Source organism: Emydura macquarii, unplaced genomic scaffold (genome assembly GCF_026122565.2).
Source record: "Emydura macquarii macquarii isolate MOO-44397 ecotype Brisbane River unplaced genomic scaffold, CSIRO-AGI_Emac_v2 contig_3470, whole genome shotgun sequence".
Taxonomy (NCBI): Eukaryota; Metazoa; Chordata; order Testudines; family Chelidae; genus Emydura; species Emydura macquarii.
The window spans coordinates 8,872,300-8,896,354 of NW_027133607.1; the positions used below are offsets into that span (position 1 = coordinate 8,872,300).

Genomic DNA, 24,055 nt, shown 5'->3' on the forward strand with positions numbered 1-24,055 from the left:
GGAGGGGATCAGCACAGTATTTTCAACTCTGAGCCCTCAGACGCTCACAAACCCCACCACCAGCATACAAAAAGCAGAAACCTTGGCAAAATCAAGTCACTTATACAAAGAAAGATACTTTCCAATCTCCTTAGCCCATTAGCTTGGAAAAGAGCTTACATGAACTACAATGCAAGGTCTATGAGAGAGATTGTTTAAAATGTTTACTGGGTGCCCTTGGCTGTAGCACCTTGGGGCCTTCTAAGGATAAAGAGTTAGATGAACCCTTATAGGTAATGAGCTCATCCTGATTTTAGCCATCCTCAGCCTCCAAAAAACCAAGATGCATCCAACTGAAGAGCCACAAAGAAGTTAGAAGCAACAAGGCAAAGTGCATCTACTAACAGCCAGGCTTGACCTCTGACTGTCTGCTAAGGGAAGCAGTTCCCAGAACAGAGCACCGTCCGTGAGTATCAGCCTTCCAACCGCCCCCAGAAATTCACCGTCAGGGATCCCCAAAAGGAGAACACCAGCCCTCTGCAATGAGGCCGGGGAGGGATCAAGCCAAGTCCTGACAATTCATATTCTTGAATTGTACCTGAACTGTGAAGCAGGTGATTGCAGGTGAAGCAGTAACCAGAGTGGAGCACTGGGGTTCTGTGATCATGTGTCCATCCTACCTAACAGGTGAGGAAATTGCATTCTGCAGCAGCAGATTTTATACTGAACGATCAGATAATATTTTATCTGCAGCAGATTAAAAGACGGGACATCTGCCAAGGCGGGTGGCGATAAATTCACCATCATGAATTGCCTTTTTATAGAGCTCGTCCTGCCCTTGTTGGACCCCTTTTCAGGCCTCCCCACTACTAGCACCTCAGACAGGCCAGGCTGGGAAAGAGGTTTGGCCAAATGTCATCATTTGTTGAAGCAAAAATGAGAGACAGGGCCCGATCTCTCAGGTCTCAGTGGGGGCTGAAGGTACCTGGCAGGATGGAAGCTTTAATATGCCTGGTAAATGCATCAGGCTAGTACCACTGGAGTCAAGTCTGTATCTAATAATATTGTCCCTACCCATAGGGCGAGGGAGTGTGGGAAAACTAGGAGTGCTCAGCGCAGAGCAACTCATGGACCAGTGTACTGCGGGTCAGCGCCGGGGACGGGGGAGTAGGCAGGTTACACACTGTGGGGAAGAGGCTCAATCAGATCCTTCGATTCATTGACCCCATCCACTGACCAATTCTTTAATCTTGCATTTTACTCCTGCATGAACTTTCGCCCTCCCCCTCATACACCTTGGTCAGGTGAAAAATAAAAAACGCATAAACAAAATCAGAATTGTTAACCCCTTCGCCGAGCTCCTTCCTGCACAGTCTGAAGAATCGCGCACTCTAGTCAGGAGAAGATACAGCATCCGTCTGACTATCTCCTCATGATCCCTACAGCCCATTCCATCTGGAACAGCCAACAGGGTTTAGAAGTCATCTGAATGCTGCATGTGAGAACTTCATTTCACAAAGGTGCTGCAAATCAGGCACAAGAAAATACCCCGAAGAGGCTCCAAGGATAGGGACCCTTCAGAACCCTGGCAGGCACGGTCAGACCTGGGCTCCAAACTCCCTCCCACTCCATCACATACCGACCACGAGCGACTAACTTTAATTTCCCCAACATTCCTCTTCAGTGCCTAAAGTTAAACTGGTTCGGTGCCCAGATGCTGACCTACATCAGAGCAACAAACACCTTTTAATTGCCCTTTGGGGGAGAAGCGGAACGGGGCGGCGTCATCTTTGCACCCAAGTCACAGGCCGACATTAAGATGAAGAAATAAAAGTCAGGTTAAGGGACAAACTTTGCACTCAGGAAGGTGTAAGCAACATCCAGCAACTTCACTGAGATTTCTACATGCAGAGCAGAGTGCAGAATCTGACTCAGTGTTAACCCTCTGCGTTCACATAAGACTCAAGCTCACTGCTGGGCTCAGCTCTGAAGTCCTTAGTCCAAATGCTCAGTGACTACAATTGGAGATTCCCCTGAGGAAGGGCTTCAAGATCAGACCCCGCTGCACACATTTTTTTCATACACAGCACAGGTGGGCAGTGCTCTCCAGCTGCTAATCCATGGAAACACCTTTACTTAGCCTACTGAAGGTTTTATTTCCCCCAAGGCCTCCGAAGAAGCAGGGCAATTAAAAGGAGAGTTATTTTCATCTCCTCTTCAGTGAGCTGAAGCGAACGCTTCTAACACCTGCCCGATGAGACCTGCAGCTGTTCAAAGCCAAACCCTCATTTTCCCACTCCTAGTGACATGCCTCTTAATTGTGCTGCCCAATATATATTTTTAATTTTTTCTGCTTTCCACAGGGCTTTGTAAACTGCAGTCACAAAAGAGAATGGAAAAAGGTTTGATTTTCCCGTTAAGCTGATGAAGGGAAACATCAGGAAAAGAATATATTGAGCCCCGTAAAAATTATCAGCCATGAACGGAGAAGCTTTATACCTGCCCAGCTGGGCATTCTGGGGAATCAAGATTTCTGCTGCAACAGTTGATGGCATCACTTGCCATTCAAGATGCTTCATTCTTTGCACTGATTTAGGGACTAGTGGTACTTCCACTCTTCCCAGGGAGATACCGAGCCCTGGACTTGGGTCATTGCAGAACTGTTCTGCTTTAAAACGGACACATTTATAGTGCCGCTGGGGTCAGAGAAGTGACACTGAAAATGTGGCATCAGTTTAGCCAACATCTCTGTCCCCTGCAGCGTCCGAGAGCTACCTCAGGTTTCGCTGAAGTAAGCGTTCGCTCCTCTGACCCCTGCGGAGGATAGGGAGACACTGCCAGGGTCTACACGAGAGTTAGCTCAACATGAGGCATCTTACGTCGACTTCATGATGTCAGTGTGCACACTACAACCTTGCTCCTGCCCATGTAAGCGCCCCACTCCACCAATGTAACAACTTCACCCCCACGAGAGGGGCAGGGCTTACGTTGGTGTAGGCAGGGTGACACAGTGTCCGTGTAGACACTCTTCGTCGCTCCACTCTTTTGTGGCTCCACGGAACTGACAAGAAAGCCCGGCTGACCCCAAGACAGGTGGGGGGCTCCAGCTAGAGCCTGGATGCTCCACAGGCTCCTGGGCTGCCCCATGCCCAGTCAGGCTTCAGGCGCCCAGATCCCCACCGGGAGCATGGCAGTTGCTCAGGCTCTCAGCTCCCCATTCCCCACGGGGAACCCCGCAGCTGCCCGGGCTCTGGGCACAGAGCTTCCTGCCAGGATCCTAGCAAGGAACAGGGAGCCGAGAGCTTGGGGGGCAGCTGGGCTCCTGGCAGAGAGCTGTGCACAGAGCCGAGAGTCTCCCACTGCAGGGGCTGTTTAACATAGGTCGACTGAAGTTTTTAGTCTAGATGTGGCCCTCTCTCATTAACAAAATTGTCAGCTGTGAGCCAAACGCAGCATCCTTGTTAACTGAGATGCTTTACCCAGCAGAAAGGCCACAGCTGGATTTTCAGATCCTAGAGACCATTTGTAACCCTGACAAGTACAATACTTAATAATGCTTCGTCCTGGTGCTGCCCTCTCCTGTCCATCCAAGCCTCTCAAGGTATTTTACAAGTGTTTCTGACAGCAACAGGCAACTGGAGGCTCTCCCGATCATTGTATTTAGCCCACCATGGCCCGACTCAGGGCAGGTGATCCAGAGGCACTAGGAAGGGGGTGGGGTGTTGTGGGGAGAGGGCCATGCCTGCATGCCGTGAATGGGCCAGAGTAGGGTGACAACCCGTCCCTGATTGGATGGGGGAGTCCCAGATTGTACATTTCAAGTCCTGTCCCTGGGCTGAATGACTCTGGGACAGCATTTGTCCCGGATTCCCTGCAGTGCTGCTCCATGTCTGCCCCTGGCTCAAGGGCAAAGCCAGCCTCTTCTGCGGGGGGCAGGGAGGGGAGGAGGGAAGGAAGGGCCTTAGCCCCCCCCACCATGAGGCCCTGCCTCCTGCTCCCCTGGCCAGGCCAGAAGCCAGAGCAGGGCAGTCATAAGAGTCGCCCAGGGAGCCCAGGCCACTGTGGGGAACCCCAGACCCTCCACCCGCCTTGGGCGGCACTTCCCATGGGGTGAGAACATGGGCCGGGGGCTAGTCTCTGATATCCCGCCCCCTGCCCAGGGCAGGTGTAGGGTCCGGGGCTCCCCACAGTGACCAGAGCTCCCTGGGCAGCTCCCATCATGGCCCAGCTCCGGCTTCCAGCCTGCCCAGGGGGCTGGGCCTCAGGGAGAAGAGGTGGAGCGTGAGAAGGGGCGGGACCCCTGCATGCGTCCCGTTTTTGCATGTTGAAAAGATGGTCAGTGGTCACCCTAAGCCAGAGCAGGGAGCCAGGACAGCATGGCAGGATAGGAGTTGTTGTGGTGGGATGACTGCAGGGTGGGCTTGCTTTCCAACCCCCCCCCCCACACCAAGGCCTCACACCCCCCTCCACTCCTGTGTCACTGCCCCAAGACAGGACCCGACACTTCCCTTGCATCACCCCCTTGGCCTGCCAAAGAGTTTTAGTGGGTTGTGTGGCCCTCTACCACCTTTAAGTTGCTATCCCTGATCCATGAAGTCACCCCCCTTTCCCAGATGGGAAAGCAGAGACAGTGTGTCGATGTGACCACCTATCCACAGACAGATGAGTTTGGCACTACCCACACCACCACAAAGAATGGCTGTTATTACCAAGTCCTGCCTTGAGCGCAGGGGACTGGACTAGATGACCTCTCGAGGTCCCTTCCAGGCCTACACTTCTACCATTCTATGGGGATGAGGGTACAAAGTGCAACAGCCACACCTGCCTCCAGCTTGGGAGAAACTCGGCACACCGCTAAGAAGAGCAATAAGTGATTTAGTGGTCACTCCTGCAAGAAAGGCATTCCTAATTGGGTAGCTGCTTCAGCATGATGCGTAGGTGAGATCTCAAAATAAGATGCCTTGTAAGTTACTTCACCGTTGCATCAGCAGTTTGCATACTTTCTGCCAAAGAACGCGGCTATAAATGCCGAAGTTCAACTGCTGCACCGTTAATAGCAAGAGGAGGGGCAGAGAGTGGAGGGAAGGTTAGCAGCAGCATGCACTGGAGCAGTCAGCCATCTCCTCTGCAGTGGTGCTCATCGTGACTCACATTGCAATCGTGGCGAGGGCCTACAGAACCGTGTTTCGGATCGGGGCCCCGTTGTGCAGGGTTCTGTACAAACACAATGTCACCGCTACCGAGGTGAAAACCTTCCCTGCTCCTCCCACTCTGTCCCTCAACAACTCTTCACCCGACGCACACGCACCTTCTGGGGCTGGAGCGCATTAAAAGCTCGTATCTAACTTGCTGACCACTCTCACCCCAGGCCTCACGCAGCCTGCTGCTCTCGGAGTTTCTGCCGCCCAGTGCACCGCCGGGTTTGGTCACTTGTTTTGATAGATCAAACTGCCTAGATGGAGCACGTGCAGAGCCTCTTGCTTTGCTCCTTTACACAACGTTGACATCAGACCCTTCCCTCCTCTCCCATCCCCGCCACCCCAGGGAACGGAGGAGATTTACATTCTGAACGATTGGTCCCTCCCCACTCATGGGAAGTTTCCTGCAGAACCCTCTCCCCTTTTCTCCCAGACATGGGCTCACCAATGCAACGCTGCTCAGACCAGGGCTGGGTCACGAGAGGATAAGGAGTTTCCCTCCCCACACATGGCAGATGACTCATTGTAACCACCAGGTATTAGCAGCTCGCCCCTGCCCCGGAGGTGGGAGACTAGGGTTTGCCCTGGAGTATAACTATTAGCGGGTTTCCTTCTGCTTCAGCCCACAGCATCAGTGAGAAAGGAAGAGAGGAGAAAAACCAAGTCAATGGGAGAAACCAAAAAGGAGGTTCTGCTGACAAGTAATAAGCCACCTTGGGACCAGTGGCTCTAAACCATTCCAAGGTGCAGGACTGACAGCTCCCCCAGTCACAGCTGACTGAGCAGGACAACAAGGATTCCTCGGGGAAAGGCGGGGGAGGATTTCCAGCCCTCACTAGCATTTTTACAATTTCATGCGGAAAGGAGCGCCAGTGATAAAGATTCACATCTATTACCTGGCCCACTATGGTCCCACCAGAGAGATGGGATTGAGTGTCCCTGAGGACACAGACATGCACTCCACAGCAAAATCAATTAGCTCCACGTGTCAGCTTTAAAACTCCTCTTCACTTCTTCTTTCAAGTTTCCATCTTCCTTGGCTGCTTACCTGGGTCATCTTGTCCACAGAGACAGGAATTCCGTCGATGGTTAGGGGTGGCAGCTCGGAGTTAACCTCTTGTGGAGCAGGTGCATGCTCCGCCAGTGCTGACTCCAGGTCTTCCAGGATCATGCTCTTGTACTTGCGCACCTGTGGGGAATCACGGAGCTCAGGTAAACAAGGTAAAGAGCAACAGAAGAGGCAAAGGTGCTAGGTAACCGAAGGAGGAGCTTCCCCAAGATGCTGCAGAACTGAGCGAGCAAACAATGCCACAGCTGGTAGATAAAAACACCCACTGGCCCCAAAGACTTCCGACTACATTAAAGAGAGCTGATGAAACTCCAAGTAACACCACCAAGGGGGAGCGTTAGAATACTTTCAGTAAAGTTTGGAAGCAACGGTGCTGTTGCAGCCAGGATGATCCCCTCATTTACTGCCAGGCTCCAGGAAGTTCATTCGAGGCTAGGTGGAATTACTGATGGCCAAGACCATTTTTAAACCCTTTCCATTTACCAGCATAGTCCAGTCCTTCCTGACTCTCCTGGAAATTGGTGGGCTCCAACTTTCCAGGTAACTACTGGTTTGCCAGACTGAGACCCTTGCAGTACCAGCCAGTGGCTCCCTGGGGCCCCGCCCTCCCACTGCATCATAAACTGCACGACCAGCTCAGGTGAGCCAAGCACTGCTTGCCTCCCCTATTGAAATGGACACGCTCTCTAACCTAATTTGCCGGGGGGCCTGCGTTGCTTCAAACCCCAGATCCCAGAAGAGCAAGGCTGGGACTGCACTGTAAGATACAGCGTGCCACAACACACAGGGCGGGGGATTTGGTGACGTAAGTCGCTAAGCACAAAGGCGGAACCCCATGTTCCTTTTCCAGGTAGTGAGAGGAGCTGCAGTGGGGACTGAGCTGCGGGTTTGCTAGACAGCCCAAGCCCCAGTGGCTAAAGCTTGAAGCCCCAGAACTGCTACACATGCTGGTGGTGGGGAACCAAAGCTGTAAGTAACGTCCCGTAGTCACAGTGAAGTGAGAGCAAGGTAACAACACTCGGGTCTTTAGTCCCACTAAATCTCTTCCTTCCTCCCACCGTGCTCCTGACGATTCAAGACAGCTACCTGTGGTGGTACTCTCAGAGCCTTTCTACATTACCCCAGCCAGGCCCAAAGCTCACCAGCTCTATCAATATAGGCACTAAGACCTGATTTCATGCCGCAGCTTCCCAGGCAAAATACTCCGCATCCTAGACAGAACAGCACTGAAATGCAGCCACCTCTAGGGTTAAGGCAGAATCCAGATGCATCAGCTCACAGCACGGAAGTGTTCTAGAACACTAAGCTAAACTCCTCTTTTATGAGAAGTGCCGGGGATCTTCATCATCTAAACAGAGCAAGCAGAACTTCAGTACTAAGGCCTGACCTGAAAGGCCCACATTCAGGAGACTGTTCACCATGCTAGGATTTGATCCTGTAGCTCCAGGTGTGTGTATTTTTCAAACCTGAAGCTTAGAGCACTACCTGACTGTTCGAAGCATTGAAAGCCAAATTAAACAGGCACTGAAAGCAAACAGCTCATTTTAGAGCCTTTTCCCCGGCCCAGGCAGACTTACCACATTCTCCAATGGTGCAGCACCAAACACTTTAAAAACAGGATTGGGTTTGGAGGGCGATATGCAAAGGACGATGGCCTGCTGCCCCACTCGGGTGGTGTATTCATCTAGTGTGGCACGGAGCTTCCTGAAATTGGGGAGGAAAATGGGGAGTGGAGGGAGAGGGGGGTAGAGATGACACAAAATTAAGGCCTATTCTAGCCAGTCTTTCAGATTGCAAATCCCTCCTCTTGACAATGCCCGTTCAAAGAGCAAGCGTGAAAGGAAGTCCTGGCTAGTAACAGCGGCCACCCAATCATCCCTTGGCTCCCACAGGCCTGCTATTTTCCCTTTTGCCAGACTGCAATTCAGAGACGGAGTTTCTACTTTTCACAAATAAATATGTTCATGAAAAAGATAAGTAGAGAGAGGACAGAGACATTTCTCTCTCAGCAGTGAAGTTAAGGGCACAGAGAATATGCCACATCAGATCAAACCACTGAGCCCATCATATGTGGGATCTTGTCTCCAGCAGTGACCAACATCCAATGCGCTACAGGCCAGCAATTGCGCAACATTGGGGAGAAATTAATTTTCTGACACCTGCAGGTGATCAGTTAAAGAGGGAGGAAAAAGCTCCAATCATCCACTGACTAACCATACAGAATTTATAAGTAGAGCAATTTGAAATATTTTACAGATAAGGAATCATACACACACACACACACACCAACTATTTTATGTTCAGCACCCTCAACAGTGCTGAATAAGGACAACGAGAGTTCTGTGGCACTTTAATTCGCTGGTACTTCAATCCTGCACAAAAGCCATAACTTAAATTATTTTACCAAGTGTAATGAGCAAGAAACAGAGACATTGCAACAGCTGGCTAAGGGAAATGGGTATATTCAGCCACGTGTTACATCACTGAGTCCCTTTGGGATGGTCCCTCCATGGGGAAACACTCATACTTACCATTTCTTTCCTTGTATTAACATTTAAATGATGCAAGAGACTTGACAAGAAAATGGCAGTGATTTTCCTAGAGCAGATCGTGGAATGTTTATATAGCAAAGGAGGAGGAGTGGCTCTCGCCATATAAGTTACCACCATATGCAACATTAAGGTTACCAATTCAAATGGGCATTTCCGAGCCCCCTCTAACACTGGATGCACTGCTGAAAGCTGTCATCATGCAACACCTGCTCTGTGGAAGTTCCAGTGTCAGAAACCCTAAACCAGTTCTCCCATCAGGCTCACGCTCTGATTTAAATGGACAAACATTTACTATTTAACTCTTTTGACAAAATAGCAAAGTTCTTCTGATTGTCAAACTGATCAGAATGCATGAAACTGACATGCCTGACCAGTGTTTTACCCAAGTTATTTGTGGCAGCAGAGGGAAGGAAGAGTGATGTCCTTCTAATGAGGTTTCACCCAGGACGCTTTTGGGTTTTTTTTTTAAATACCCTCTATGTGATGCACTCTGCTACATGCCACCTCAGGTTTTGCTAGAAGAGGGAATTCAGGGACAAGCACTAGCTTAGTCACATCTTGTGGAACAACTGGGCGGACTTACAAGAGGCCCCATTCAATAAGACAATAAAAATACTGAATAAAGATGCATCCCTCGTGACGGAGGTGAATGCTTTATACCGTTCCAGAGCTGGGATATTGCAGCTCCAGTGGTTCTCAAGAGAACTACTGCTAAAAACATTAAGAATTCAAATGGAAAAAAAGCAAGATGATAATCAGAAGGACGTGAACTAAATTTGTGATCAGGCAGGAGTAGAAATAAACAGTGAACACCATCAGAATGGTGACTTCCGTCTCTCTGGGTCCCACTACCATATTAAAGCAATATGATCCATTTATGCAAATTAAATGCAGCCCTCAGGTTCCGTACAAATTGCCAAAGATGCCCTCAGCTGGGCAACGTGTGGCCTGTCTCTAGTCTCTTAGTGACTCACGGGTTTTGGAAAGGCACAGACAGAGGTGGACACGGCTGTTGGCTTGCAGAAGCCACAGGCACCTGCAGCAGAGGATCCTTACCGTAATAAACGGGTCTGCTGCCTCTTGCGGATGGATGGATTGGACTCAAACACATGAGGGCGCTTTCTTTTTTTACCTGTTGCCACAGCAGCCGCTGCTGCCATTCCCACCGGGCCTGGAACCAAACAACAAACGGTGGATCAGCGTATAATCTATTAACAGGACAAGACAGACAAGGGCCTGTTATGCCAACTGGAACAGGCTCTGAAGGGCTCAGGTCGTGGGCTATGGTAATACAGATAACAGGCCTTTTACCCTCATCTGGGCCAAAGTAACCAGAATTCTTTGCAAAACTGTCACCAAACACTGGGACGTCTCTCTCTGCAGGGATCAGAGGGATACTTCAAGTTAGGCCTCAGGTGAATGCTGCATATTTCATTCCACAGAACTTTCCTCCCAATGATAGAATTACCATTTGGGATTGTTCGTAGCGTTCCCCCAACTACAAAAATAACCCAAGGGCTGCAATCAGTGGGGCCACTGGATAACCGAGGTGCTAGCGGAGCACTCAAGGGAGACCAGGTCATTGTGGAGAGGGGCTAAAAGAATTCTTTGCCTCATTCTTCACTGCAGAGGATATGGGGAAGATTCCCACACCTGAGCCAATTGTGTTAGGTAGCAAACCTGAGGAATTGTCCCAGACTGAAGCGTCACTATAGGAGGTTTGGGAACAAATTGACTAATTTAAACAGTAACAAGCAGCAATCTTAGTTTTCCCATGATAAAATACCCAGAATTCTCCAACAAAACAAAACATAAAAATCCGCATTTTCCCACAATTAAAATGAAATGCTGAACTTTAGTTTCCCTAGCCACATATATATAGATATCAGTTGAACTAGGGTGACCATATATCCTATTTTGGCTGGGAGGGTCTCCTTTTTAAGCCCTGCCCGATAACCCGACTTTTTTGGCAAAACTGGGCATTTGTCTCACAACGTGGGAGGATGTTTGGGGGGGGAGTGGAAAGGGGGTTAGCGGAAATGCCACATGTCAGGGCTCAGGATGTCGGCCCCAGGCAGCTCAGGCCAGCACCGCGCAGTGTCCCGTTCTCACTTTGGGAAATACGGTCATCCTAACTTTCAGTAAAATTTAGTTAACAGTTCAGCTATGTTTTCATTTTTTCACAAAACGTAAAAACTAAAGATTTTCTGTAAAAACTCAAATTCCGCATTTTTCTGCGGCAAGCGGATTTCTAGGATCCCTGGTAGTAAATCACTAGGACCAGATGGGATTCACCCAAGAGTTCTGAAGGAACCCAAATATGAAACTGAAGAACTATTATCTCTGGTATGTAAACTATCGCTTAAATCAGGGGTGTCAAAGTAACTTCCTATGTCGGGCCACATTGGATTAAGATTAATTTCTAGTAGGCCATACCCTAGCGGCGTCATACCCTAGCGGCTCCTTCTTTTCGGTGGCAGCAAGCATCGCATTGCCCGCCACTGAGAGATCTCGCGGACTCTGACCGTTCCGTGGCAGCCACCAGGGGACGGAACAAAAAGGTAGGCGGGCTGTATCGGGCACCCAGGGGCTGCACCAAAAAGGATCATGGGCCGCATCCAGCCACCTGCAGGCCGGAGCAAAAAAGAATCACGGGACGTATGGACCGTATGTTTGACACCCCTGGCTTAAATCAACCTCTGAACCAGATGATGGGAGGGTAGCTAATGTAACGCCAATTTTTTTTAAAAGGCTCCTGAGACAACCCTGGCAATTACAGGCTGGTCAACCTAACTTCAGTACCAGGAAATTGGCTGAAACTACAGTAAAATGAGACTATTTCATAAGATGTTTTACAAGGGTGTTGCAAAAATCAATTAGCTTATGTTTATAACATGCTTTGAACATTAACTGTGACAGACATATTGAGTGTCATATTATCAGTGATCTGGGATTACTGCCATGTGCATCTAATGGGAAGAACAGAATTCAAATCTCAGATATCGCTTCTTATCCCTGCCAAGCCTGTGAAGAACGGGAGAACTACTGAGGGGTTGACCTGTGCTCCTGAAGTAGTCTGCTGTCGCTGGTTAATCAGGTAGTCACACATTAACTAAGACAAAGAAAATCCAGCCCAGCCCTTCCACCAGGGAAGGGATCAGAGCAATACATAGCCTTTGTTCTGGGAGATGTGAGATTACATACAAGACCCACAACACATTGCAGACTGGAACCCCAAGAACCTGGATTTCATACGATATGACCCAATAACCCCAACCTATAGTAGGGGCAGCATCAGTTGTGTGGTATTAGGGCATTCTGGTGAGTGAGGGAAGGCAAAAATTAAACAGAAACAATAAAGACGACCTTTAGCAAGTTGTGTGCCAGTCCAACTCTATTCTAACTTCAGAAAAAGTACTCTTAATTTCAATGGAGAGACTGGGCGGGAGATCAGAAACACAGCAGCCGTCTTCGTAGGTTATCAATTCTTATTGCTATGTTGCCCTCTGGTGGTCAATCCTAGAATTTCATAGCATGCACTTGAAAACAGCTGCAGAATATGGGACACTCAGAAATCCAGAAGAATGAAGAACTTTGGTTTTTTTCATTTGGTTGGTTTTGAATTATTGTTATTGTGAACTCGCTGTTTGAGGACACTGAAGGGGAAGTGAGTTGTTAGGAGGGATCTACCGGAGACTTTGCTAACCAGAATTAGGAAGGCATTCCATGCATGGGGCAGACATTGTTATTTAGTGTTTGTATTATTATTTTTTATTTGTATTATCATAGCACCTTGGAGCCCCAGTTATGGCTCAGAACTCACTATGGTAGGTGCTCCAGGATCACCTACTGGCCTCAACCAGGTCAAAGCTCCACTGCACTAAGCACTGTACAAACATATAGTAAATAACAACCACTGCCCCAAAAGAGTTTACAGTCTAAAGGAAAGAAAGGAATCCAAAAAGGCATGGAGACAGGAGCTGGAGAAAGAAAAAACAGAGTGCAAAGCTGGCATCATTGGGGAGTGGAAGGATGCCATAAGGTCTGGGATATAGGTGACAGTGGAACTAAACTGCGAATGAAGGAAGTGGAGAGGATATTTGGGAGTAAAAAATAAGGAATTTGGTTTCAGTCATCTCTTACTCAGCAGCCTCAGTCGGCAATACCAGAACTGAGTGATGGTGTGAAAAATACTGTGGTGACACAAAGAATACTGCCTTCCGGAGGGGAAGGAATAGGAGATATAGCTGGACACTGAAGAAACCAGAATCCAGGCATTAGATTGCCCTTAATGCCTTCTCCTAGAAAAAGGGGTGCTTCTCTGTGGAGCTGGTGGCCAATTTTTGAAGAGGTTTTCATCAGTAGGTTCTCTCAGGTTCAAATCAGGCAGAGCAGGGACCGCTGGCAATGCTGGAGTCAGTCAGTTGCGTGCTCTCTCTCTCTCTCTTGTTTTTTCATGAAAGGTCTCGGATTCATTCCAGCGCAGAACAAAAACAAATTTCAAAACCTCAATTTTTTTTGCAAAATGGAATTCTTGTTTTCTGGCCAGCCCTAGTGCTCTGTGGCTCCAGGACAAAGGAGGAAGGATAGGGTGTGCGGACAACAATCCTTCTATTTCCTTTTTTGCATTAACTTCCTTTTCAAAATTTTACCTGATAATGCTGGCAGACCTACAACACAACTGATGATGTCTCCCTCTGCTTCTGAGGCATTTCAGCAGTCTGGTTACTAACCCAAACCAGGTACATCTCCCATATGGTCTCCAAGTTCCACCTTTATTTGAGTGAAAAGGACTTAAAGTTCAGTGGTGCATATGGGACTGTGACACCCATCCAGCCTCTCCCAGCTCTGACCACACCATCACGCCCTCGCTCGAGTCCCTTCATTGGCTTTCACTCTCCTTACACATCAAATTCAAGTTAATCATTCTCTCTTTCAAAGCTCTGCACAACCTCAGTCCACGTACATCTCCTCCCCTATTTCCTACTATACCCATTTGCTTTCTATACTCAGAGGTCTCCTGGCTGCTCCTTTTCAGCTTTCTTTTGCACGTCATAAGCTTTGAACAGCCTTTGAAGTAAGTTGCCTATTGCCCTCCCACTCCTTATTACAGAGACTCCTGAACAAGCCCCACCTGTTCCTTGAAGCAAGCGAGTTGTAAATGTTATGTCCCGTTATGTGCTGGGCATATTCTGTTGTACAATGCTCTGTACTGCCCCTTCTTGTCCCTTTAGATTGTAAGCTCTTCAAGCCAGGCACTCAGTGCTCAACACGTTTACATTTCATACCCCACTGACGTACGTTGACTATATGGCACTGCATGTGATACTAAAGAATTTCAATAAACGTCCTTAGCTTCATAGGTTGCCTTTTGTTCAGGAAGTGCACTCCAAGGTTTTACTTTGTCATATAAATGATGTTAACCAATCGCAGGCCGGCCTATCTGCCACTCTATTTGAGACCAATGGGGTTAGGACCAATCCATGATTTCAAAGACGGGCGATAGGGGCTTCACTGGAGAGGGCCTGTGACTTTGGAATGTTTTCCTGCTTAAAATATGCACAAGCCCATTAGTGGCATCTTCTTAGGCGAGGCTAAAGATGTGTCAGTTTCCTTCCTATTCTGGGTTGTGAGGGATTTATTGAGTTATTTTGGTTAGTGTTCTTTATGCTACACTATTTTAGTTGGTGATGGAAGCTAGCTGCCCTTTGAAATTTTCTGCCTTTCATTTACCTTTTTGCACAGCAATCAGACACCGCTGGCACTTGCATTTTAGCAATATTTTTTCCCCAGCACCACGTCGCTGTGGATATCAGCGTGATGTTACTCAATACAGCGATACTCATTCAGTTGGCATTGCAGGGCCGGTGAGTAAACCTGATGCAATCACCACCCAGCCCAGTTTGGAGAAGAGAGAGGTCAGTCACATTAAATGACTGCACTCAAGCACTATTTGCAACCCATGACCAAGCAACAGGACCGTAGGCAATCACAAGTGCCCAAGTAAACTTACCTGCCGCAGCCAGATGGGCGGTGACCTCATCAGCAGCAGTAGAGTTGAGAATATCAGAGTCATCATAGGAGGTATCCTCAGGAGAAGACGGTGAATCTTCGTCTGCACTCAACATGCTGTGTTCTGTGTAGGTGGCCACATGGACCTGCTGCACCTGCTGGGCCACTGCATGGGCCTCGATGGTGTCCATGTGTTCTGTTTTGGTCACCCCGTGTCCTTCCATTAATGGCTACTGTTAAGGGAGACGAGATCACAAGACAGACATTACTAAACTGATGCAATGTAATAAAATGGGGTTGAACGTCTCTTCTGCCACACACAGATCACTCCATTGACCGAGAATGGTAGTTATCCTACCCAGTGAAAGATGCCCTCCGGACGACTGAATGGATGGTTGCACTGGGAAGCAGAGAAAAAACTGGAAATTTAAAACAAGATGTTTGAAAAACCCTTGCTTCCAAACACTGAGGCACTCTGGGGGGGGATAATTTTTGTTGAAGAAGTAGTCCTCCAGGATCCTATTACACTTGGTACAGTGAGAGTCCCACCCTCCCCCCACACACATCAAGATGTTTGACTCAAGATACAAACTGCTGCCACTAAACTACGTTGAGGTTATTTTTAAATTGTGTTTCCTGTTTAGAGTCTGGGCATCAGGTTAGAATCTTTATGGCTGAACACAAAGGTTTCATGAAGTACCCTTGTCTGACATGCCTAGAACTACTGAATAAAGGAATAACTATGTAGCACTTATATAATGTTGTATATTCTCAAAGAACTTTACAAACATTAACTCATCCACCCTCACACAGTCCCTGAAAAAGCTTGGGGAAAAGACAGGGGCAAAGAAATGGCCTTTTGCAGGCACATGTGCAAGCCACGTGTTGTGTGAGAGTTGTTATACTCTGACACTCAGATTTTTGTCCCTGATCCGTTATCACTGAAAGGCTTCGTGGAAGAAGTGATTTTTAAAAGGAGAGGTGTGAATGAAGAGAGGGCGGTTAACTGGGACAAAAAACATGGAAGATCACTGCAGGCACAAGAGACACAAAGGAAGAAATCAGGAAGATGAGAGCACAGGGCAGGAAACAGATACATCTGTTAGGGAGGAGGTTTGCACGGAGTGAAGGGAAAAGTAGGAGGAAGAAAGAGACGCAAGAATGTGTGTGGGGTGAAGTGGAAAGGACCAGAAGCTTGCATTTGATTCAGAAGGAGAGGGGAAACCTAGAGTGATATTTGAGAAAGGGCATGACACGGTCAAAGCTGTGGGAGAAACATTTTTTGCAGCAGCATTTTAAGCAGACTGAGACAAGAAGCAAGGAGACAAGAAAAAAGGTAGTTGCGGTAATCAAAGCAGTAGATAATCAATGCTCAGATAAGGGATATAGCAGTCAGGATGGAAAGAAAAAGATTGAATTGAAAAAGATTATAAATAAAGAGCTGTCAGGATTTAGCAACAGCCTGGATGTTTTCGGGCATAGGAGAAAGATGTCATTCAGTTTCTGCCATGTGGTGTCTAAGTTGGTGTCAGAATACCCAGGACAAGATGTCAGGTGGCAGAAAAGGTAGATTTGGAAGTAACCAACTATGGTGTGAACACAGAAGAGGCTTCAAGGACTTGTTGAGACTAGGATTTAAGTTATGATGTGGGTACACATTAACTAACACATGTTAGCATCACACCTTTAAAATATTAGTTTAGGCCAGGTTCTAGATATGCCCAAGAGGTAGGTCATTGGTGACCTTCAGAAGAGATGAAATGAAGAGGGTGGAACCCAGCGTGCAGCAGATCCAGAAAGGCATTTGAGAAGAGGCAGTCGAGGGAGTGCGAATAGGCTCAAGGATTTTGGAGGTAAAGGGAGGAGCAAGTCAAACGGGGTCTAGAGAGAGGACCCAGTGCCACATTTAAAACCCTTCGAGATTTTAGTCACAGGCTGGTTTCTAAAGCCTACAGGTGCCAGCGTTTGCCTTGCTCTGTCACACAGGTACAAGTGACGTTTAAGTGAGATCTACACCACCAAAGAGAGATCCATCCCAAAGGACACCGAGCATGAAAGAGAAGCCCTTAAAAAGATTTATGTAAAACTGAAAGAGAGTCTATTCTGAAATCTCTTTCCACATTTCTGACTTTCTAATAGCATCTGTTTCTTCAGGAAACAGAAGATGCATCCCAAGGGCAGGAGACTCAATTCCTTGGAGAGGCTTTTTTCTTTTAAATTATTAAAAAGGAAAAATAAATTTAGAGAAACCTATGTGAATCCCAAGGATTTCCATCCCCCGCTTAATACTATAGGAAGTTACAAAGGATGGATAATAGAATGCCCTCTACATTGATGCTGAAGGGTGTATAAATAGATTGTCTGGAGTTGGGTATTTTGAGGTATGATATTTCTCGCATAATAGGGAGGACCTGGAAACCGACAAGGCAATTTGTAATGATCCAAATACAGTGTGCGCTGAAGCAATGGCCAAAGCAAAGTGGGAAGAAGGTTGCTAGTGTGGGTGGGTGATATTGGATGGAGAGAGAGAGAGAGAGAGAATGAACAGTGACCTCCCACAACCTCAGCTGTACATAAAGTGGAATATCATAAGGGATCTGGTTTGATCATACATACATTGCCTGGCATCAGGCCCACTTGACGTAACCATGAACGCAATGTTGTCCCCAGGAGTTGCAAGGATATCTGACAGACCAACTTCCCCTGCCCAGTAAACTGGCAAACCTAATCAGTGATTTCCTGACATTTGGGCAGCCTCACATGCTCTTAAAAAAATTTCAAAATAAAAATAAAAAATAGAAGTCACTATTTTTATGATCCCGATAGGAGAGCCTTGGACCTAGTCAAAAGCCATGAAGGCAACTCTCAGGTCACTGTTTTAGGTGAGGGAGTGAGAACTTATTCACTAGTACAAAGGAAAGGAAGAGGTCTCCAAACATGGCCAGAACAGCCTGAACTCCACAAACTACTTAGGGCCATTTATCTTTCCATGTATGTTCATGGCTGGTTTCTCCCCCATCACTTTCTATTAGGTGTTTTTCTGATGTCAGTGAAATGTATAGTGAGATTCCACCACCACTGCTAGGAACCCAGTCTACTATACAGGCGCCACATGCAACACCAACTTATAAAAAAGTGTTATGTCTCAATCAGCTATTTGTGATGTGCTTTGAGATCATGGGACAGAAAGCAGCCGGAAAGTGCCAAGTATTATTAGGGGGTGGATTTTAATTAATCAGACAGTGACAGTGCAGTAATACACAGAGAAGTTTCTAAAGGTTAGGGTGATACTGATTCATATCACAGCTGATCGGAGAGTCAGACAGTCTAAAAACAGATGCCCTATTTCTGTAGTGGGGTGGGAGAAAGGATTTAGTCACTGTGATATCCAAGTGCTTGATCTGATCACATGGCTCATATGCGCATTTGCGTGACCTGCCTGGTGCGCAGGAAGAAGGGAGCATGGTCTAGTGGCTAGAATAGAGAAATGGGACTAAGACTACAGTTCCATGTCTGACTTCATGTCTGCATAACCTTCACCAGAACAGAACAAACCACAGACAACAGACGTTAGTTATGTCACTTAATGTGCTAATGGAAGCAGCTCAGACACTAGGGTGATGACAGTATACCTGTATGGAACAGAAATCGGTTAACCATCTGATATCAGGCACTCCATCTGTACATGGGAATAACCCCACCACTCACCCTCTCAGGGAAGATTTATCGTGAGAGAAGCATTTTGAGATACTTGGCTGAAAGCTGCCAAATAGTATGGGAGATGAGAAAGATCCAATTGAGACCATACATCTCTAAGGCCATGTTTATACTACAGGGAGGAGGGTGGAATAGTTCTATGGCACCATAGCTATGTGGCATAAACCACCCTGTAGTATAGATGGACCTTACAGCAACAGGAAGGGTTTTTCCATCACTGAAAGACCACCACCTCCCTAAGTGACAGTAGCTACATCTGCGTCTCTACCAGGGCTTCTTCACACTCCTGAGCAACGTAACTAAGTTGACCTAACTTGTATGTGTGATCTAACTTGTATGTGTAGACCGGGCCTAAGTTTCAATTTCTAGCTAAATATACTCTAGAGGAACTCAATCCTACATGATAGCAAAAATGCTACCACAGGACCTATTGCATCAGGCTATAAAGATTATACTTAGTAGTAAGTCACCTTCAAATCACCTATAATAATCACAGACCAGTAGAGCAAGATGATGCTATTGCCCAGCTCTGTTTACGAGGCAGATTGTTAAATAAGAGCCATCCAGAAATAGTAGCAATTCAAATATCTCCCAGAAGAAAAACAGAGCAAGATGTCAAGAGGACATTGAAGCAAATCGAAAACATCAGTCAAGTTCTTATGATGGAGCAACTTATTTGTCACTGTCCTACAGGAACCAGGAAAGGAAAATTGTAAGAAATTTTAAAGTAGAGCTGGGGGGGAGGAGGGGGGGAATTTGAGTAAGAAAAAAGAGGGTTTTTTTAATAAAAATGCAGGTTTTGGTTGACCAAAACTTTTCATAAAATTTGTATAGATTTTGGTGAATTGTTTCAGTACAAAACAAAAACCCCTAAAACACTGAAAAGGTAAAACACATTTTGCATCAACATTTTCAAAAAGAAACGTGTAGACTTTGACTCAACAGGACTTTTCTAAAATTACCTTTAATTTTATTTTAAAAAGTAAAAGAAAATAGAGCCGAGTATCAAAGGAAATATTTGGTTTGAGGTGAAACAAAATGTTTCAATCGACCCAAAATGATTTTTTTTAATTTTCAGAATTGCCTGTGAACCAAAAAACAAATGATTTATATAGTTCTACTTTAAAATGAAGAGGCTTGATGGACCCAGCCTTTTCAGTTACTCTGCCTCTTACATAGGTATCCAGTGGCTTTATTTTATGGAGCAATGCAACATTAAATGTTCTCTTCATTTAAAAAAAGTTAATCAACTTAAAGAGTTGATATTAGAACAAGGATAACCAAAGCATGATTTTGCAGATCAAAACAGCTCAATGTCACCCTTTCACATAATGACATGGCCTCTGAAGGCTAGCTTCTGAATGAAATGGAGCATTGTATACAGTATGAAGATTGTCTGAATCACAAAGAAATATTGCACATTGAGGAATGTAGTCTTCAGAGATTACATGTTTAATATTAAAAAATATGCGTGGCTGTAGACGGCTCCACTTGATACAATTAGCTATGATGCTCTGGCTCTTTTGGGATAACGTTTGACACTTATTCAACTATTAAATTATAATCACTGCATTTTTGAGACAGTAAATGAACAATTGTATAACTGACATTAATATTTCTTGAGTAACTACACAAAGTCACACATACACATTTGACCTCATGAATGGTAACATTCACTCTAGTCTAGTTCACAGTACACGCTCATAAGCCTTTTCTACACTACAAACACTTTGACAGTATAGCTATACCGGGTGAACCCCCTAGGATAGACCCTTCTCATGCTGACAAGGAGTAGTTTTTCTGGTGGGATAGTAAGACCATCTTCCCGAATTATGTTACCTAGCTGCATTTACAGTGGGGGTTTTGCTGGGATAGCTACAGTGTGGTATTTTTCCTCCGCATTCCTGACCAACAGAGCTATTCTGACAAAACTTTTTAGTGTAGACCCGGCCTTAATCTGGTGTTTCTGAGACTGCCCCAAATAATGAGTGGTCTTGTTAACAGTGGAATCATTCATTAACAGAATTCTTTCTCCTTCTCCCAATTCCTCCCAAATGAGTCCCTCCTACAATTTGTAGCAATTTGTGGTTTGTTGCTCTCACTGATATTCTATTAGAATTTTTTGTTTTTGATTTTTCTTGCCTTTTATTAAGTGTGCATGCAGGAAACTACTATTCTCTCCTGCTAATAAAGCAAGAGTTCACCATCTGCATATTAATGGACACTGATACCGATCTCCTTTGCAAAGTGCTTTGGAGATCTACTGATGAAAAGTGCAATAAGTGCTGGACATTATTATATTTAGATGACCGAGCTCTTTAAAGCCTTCAACGCTGGGTTCCAGAACAATGTGCTTTTTTATTTTTGGGCAAATTCATTCAAGCCAGACAGACAAGTTCTAATACATTGACTACTAGGGTCATTTGTAGCCTAAGTGAATAGTTGTAAATAAAATTCTCTTTATTTCACACAGCTTCTTCTTTTTTCTTTTTCTTTTTTTTTTTGGGGGGGGGGGGGGACAGGAGTAGGAGGAAAATGTTTGGTTTTGTTATTTAATTTCTTCCCCAACATCTGCAGCATCTACCAATCCCCCCGATTTTCCCATTTCCCAGCTCCTGGAAATCTTCCACCTCCCACCCCTTCCCAGAAGACAATCATCAGGATGATGACCACTGTATTTGTATCTTTCAAACCTATTGTGTTATTCTCATGGAGTGTCCCTTCAGATGAAGCCTGTCCCAGTGGACAACACATTATCATCAAACAGCAGTCAGCAAGTTTGTTTCTGTCTCCACAGGAAAGCAACTATCTATCTTGCATCCAGGAAGACTAAAACTTATGATGCTCATGAAGACATTTCCTGGTTGTTGTAGCTCAGTTCAAAAATCTTTGACAATGTTTTCTGATATACAAAAGGTATTTTTTGATCAACTAAACAAAAAAAATACACCCTTCTCTACACCCTGTGCAGCTGCTTTATATCTTTATAAATCAGAGGTTTCTTTGATGTGAATTCAACTGCGATCAGATTTGCTATTGACACCAGAACTAGAAGAACAAGCCTACAGGAAGAAAAAACCAAACTACTAACTAATCTGGAAAGAGCCTAGGAGTTGATGGCTGCAGGCAACGAGGAAATTGATCCTATTAAGCATGAAGTCTACTGGAAATTGAGCAAATCACACGCAAATTAAATTGAGGCCTTGTCTACATAGGAAAGTTTTTGGTATAATTGAAGGAGTGAATGCAAGCATATATATTTGGCGTAAATCCCTGCCTGGATGCTCTTATTCTGGCATAAGAGTGACTTTTTCAGTTTAGTTTACATCACTTGGGAAGGGGTTTAAGCTAAACCAAAAGACAAAACAAAACAAAAAGAAACCCCTCATACTGCAAAAAGTGTCCAAACTGGGTGAGGAGAGCGAGGCATAGACCTACATAACCATACTGGTATAACTGGTAAAATTTTCCCACATAGACAAGCCCTGAATTTATTTCAACCTCACCTCCTTACCACTGAACTATTACTATTTCAAACTGCTGTAGGAAGCATGTGATATCAGGATGCTGAAAGGGGCGGTGTGCAAGAAAGGACATGGACCACAATATAAAGTTTGAGAAGACCTGCACTAAATGATCAGAAGCACGATTGTTGATATTTAAATTGCCATTATGTTTCAGAGTTAAACACTCCATGAAAGGGAACTGGGCAGGTTATTTATGGCTCTCAAAGTTATAGTTTTAGTCTGTGGATGCAGCACTGCATCAGGCCAAATTCAGAAAGTTTTCTTCAACTTTACAACTACAGAGGTTAGAAACTACTCTTTAAAGTATTAAAATGCTTGCATTCTCAAAAAAAAAAAAAAAACCTCACTGGAAGTACAAAAAAATCCACAGAAAGACCCCACTTTCCTGGAAATACCGCACAGATTTCCAATGCCCCAGCAGTAACTAAAAGCAGAAAGCCCCAAAACATTTTGAGGTTTGACACATTTGTTATAACATACAAAGATGCTATTAACCTGACGATTAATGGGAAACACTTCTTTAATGAATCGAAGTGTGGCGCTTGATCTAGGAGGGGAGTGTGTGAAAGACTAGCCAGCAGCAAGGAGGCCAGGAGAGTTATTCTCCACAGCATTAGCTTTCATTACAAAAATGTCTCTACTTATTATGCTGGCGAAGAAAACCTCCAAAAATGTGACTGTAATGGTGTAATGTCTGCCTGAATTTGCAGAGGGCTTGAAACAACACTCAAGTATGAACTGCCCCAGTCATTTCAGTGGGTGCTAATTCCTATGCCAGTGGTGATGCTTTAATCCATCCACATCGTTTAGTCCATCCACATCGTTTAGTCCATCCACATCGTTAACTATTTCACTGTTCATCAAAATATATGAAAGGAGCCTTGGCTCCCCCCATGCTACAAAAATATGTTTGCTTGCTGTCATTGACCTTAACACCACAGACCTTTCTGCCCATGAAGAGAATTAGTAGAGATAAACACTTTAAATCTAATTTACTTTCCATCATTTAAATTTACTTTAGGAATTTTGTTCAGCCTGGTTCAGAATTTATTTTTTAATACAAGCCAACTTTTTTGGTCTACTCGCCTCAGAAGATTCCTTTAAAAAACCAAACATTTTCTGAACGAAAACTGAATTTGAATACAGAAAAAGGCTTGAGTTGACAATTTAGACAATTCACATTGAAACCCACTATGTCTATGTGTGTCTATGTGTGCGCACTCTCTCAGCACGCATACCTGACACATATGCTCCTTCGTTCTCTAAACAGAGCAGCCATTGGATAATAGAGATTGAAGCCTGGGGAACGCAGGTGTGCACTCTGATTCTGAAGGGGTAGGCAGAAATGAGCAATGAAGAGTGATGAAATACCACAGTGCAGGCTTTGCTCTCGGTCTCTCCAAAATACTAAATAACCAGACCCTCATTTTTAATTATAACTGGCTTGGACATTTCAGAAAAATACTCTGAGGGATGAAATCTCTTTTTTAAGCCATGGTTAGTTATATCTCTGTAGCAACATGTATGCCAAGAAGCTATCATGATACATTCTTTAAAAAAAATAATCTTGTTTTGTAGAAATCAGCACTGCTTCACCATCAGAGTACAACATTTTCTTCCCACATAATCAGAGGTAGATTTATATTTTACAAAATGATACAGAAGGAAGCTTTTGCATTCGAGATCAAGGCTGAGTCACAAAAATAGCAAGACCACAACAGCAAAGGGAAGAGTACAGCTACTTTCTTGTGGTGATCTCCAATGTTTTCTGTAAGTTACTTAATTTTTTGTGAGCCAGGTAACAACGCTTAACAAAAGATCAAATTAATAAATCATTGGTGGCACCTGTTGAGGCCATTCGTCATTCAGATTGAACCATCAGCTACAGCACAGCCCTTTTCCAAACGAAATCATTGGGCAGAGGGAAACAGTCATCCAAGCAGACACAAGGGAGTGATGTTCAAAAGGACTCTCACAGTATTTATCAGAGATAGGCAAGGA

General features: G+C 45.4%; 1 protein-coding gene across 5 annotated transcripts in view; it reads right to left on the reverse strand.

The window, feature by feature from the left end:
• The window catches only part of NRF1 (nuclear respiratory factor 1), a 94,237-nt gene that overhangs the window by 55,271 nt on the left and 14,911 nt on the right, over nt 1–24,055 (reverse strand). For all 5 annotated transcript variants that reach the window (XM_067534945.1, XM_067534943.1, XM_067534941.1 and 2 more), the window contains exons 2-5: nt 14,812–15,043; nt 9,855–9,969; nt 7,824–7,950; nt 6,226–6,366 (exon numbers count right to left, since the gene is read on the reverse strand). In XM_067534945.1, coding sequence (XP_067391046.1) covers nt 6,226–6,366; nt 7,824–7,950; nt 9,855–9,969; nt 14,812–15,034 — 606 coding nt within the window. In that variant the 5' untranslated portion in view covers nt 15,035–15,043. The remainder of the gene's footprint in view (nt 1–6,225; nt 6,367–7,823; nt 7,951–9,854; nt 9,970–14,811; nt 15,044–24,055) is intronic.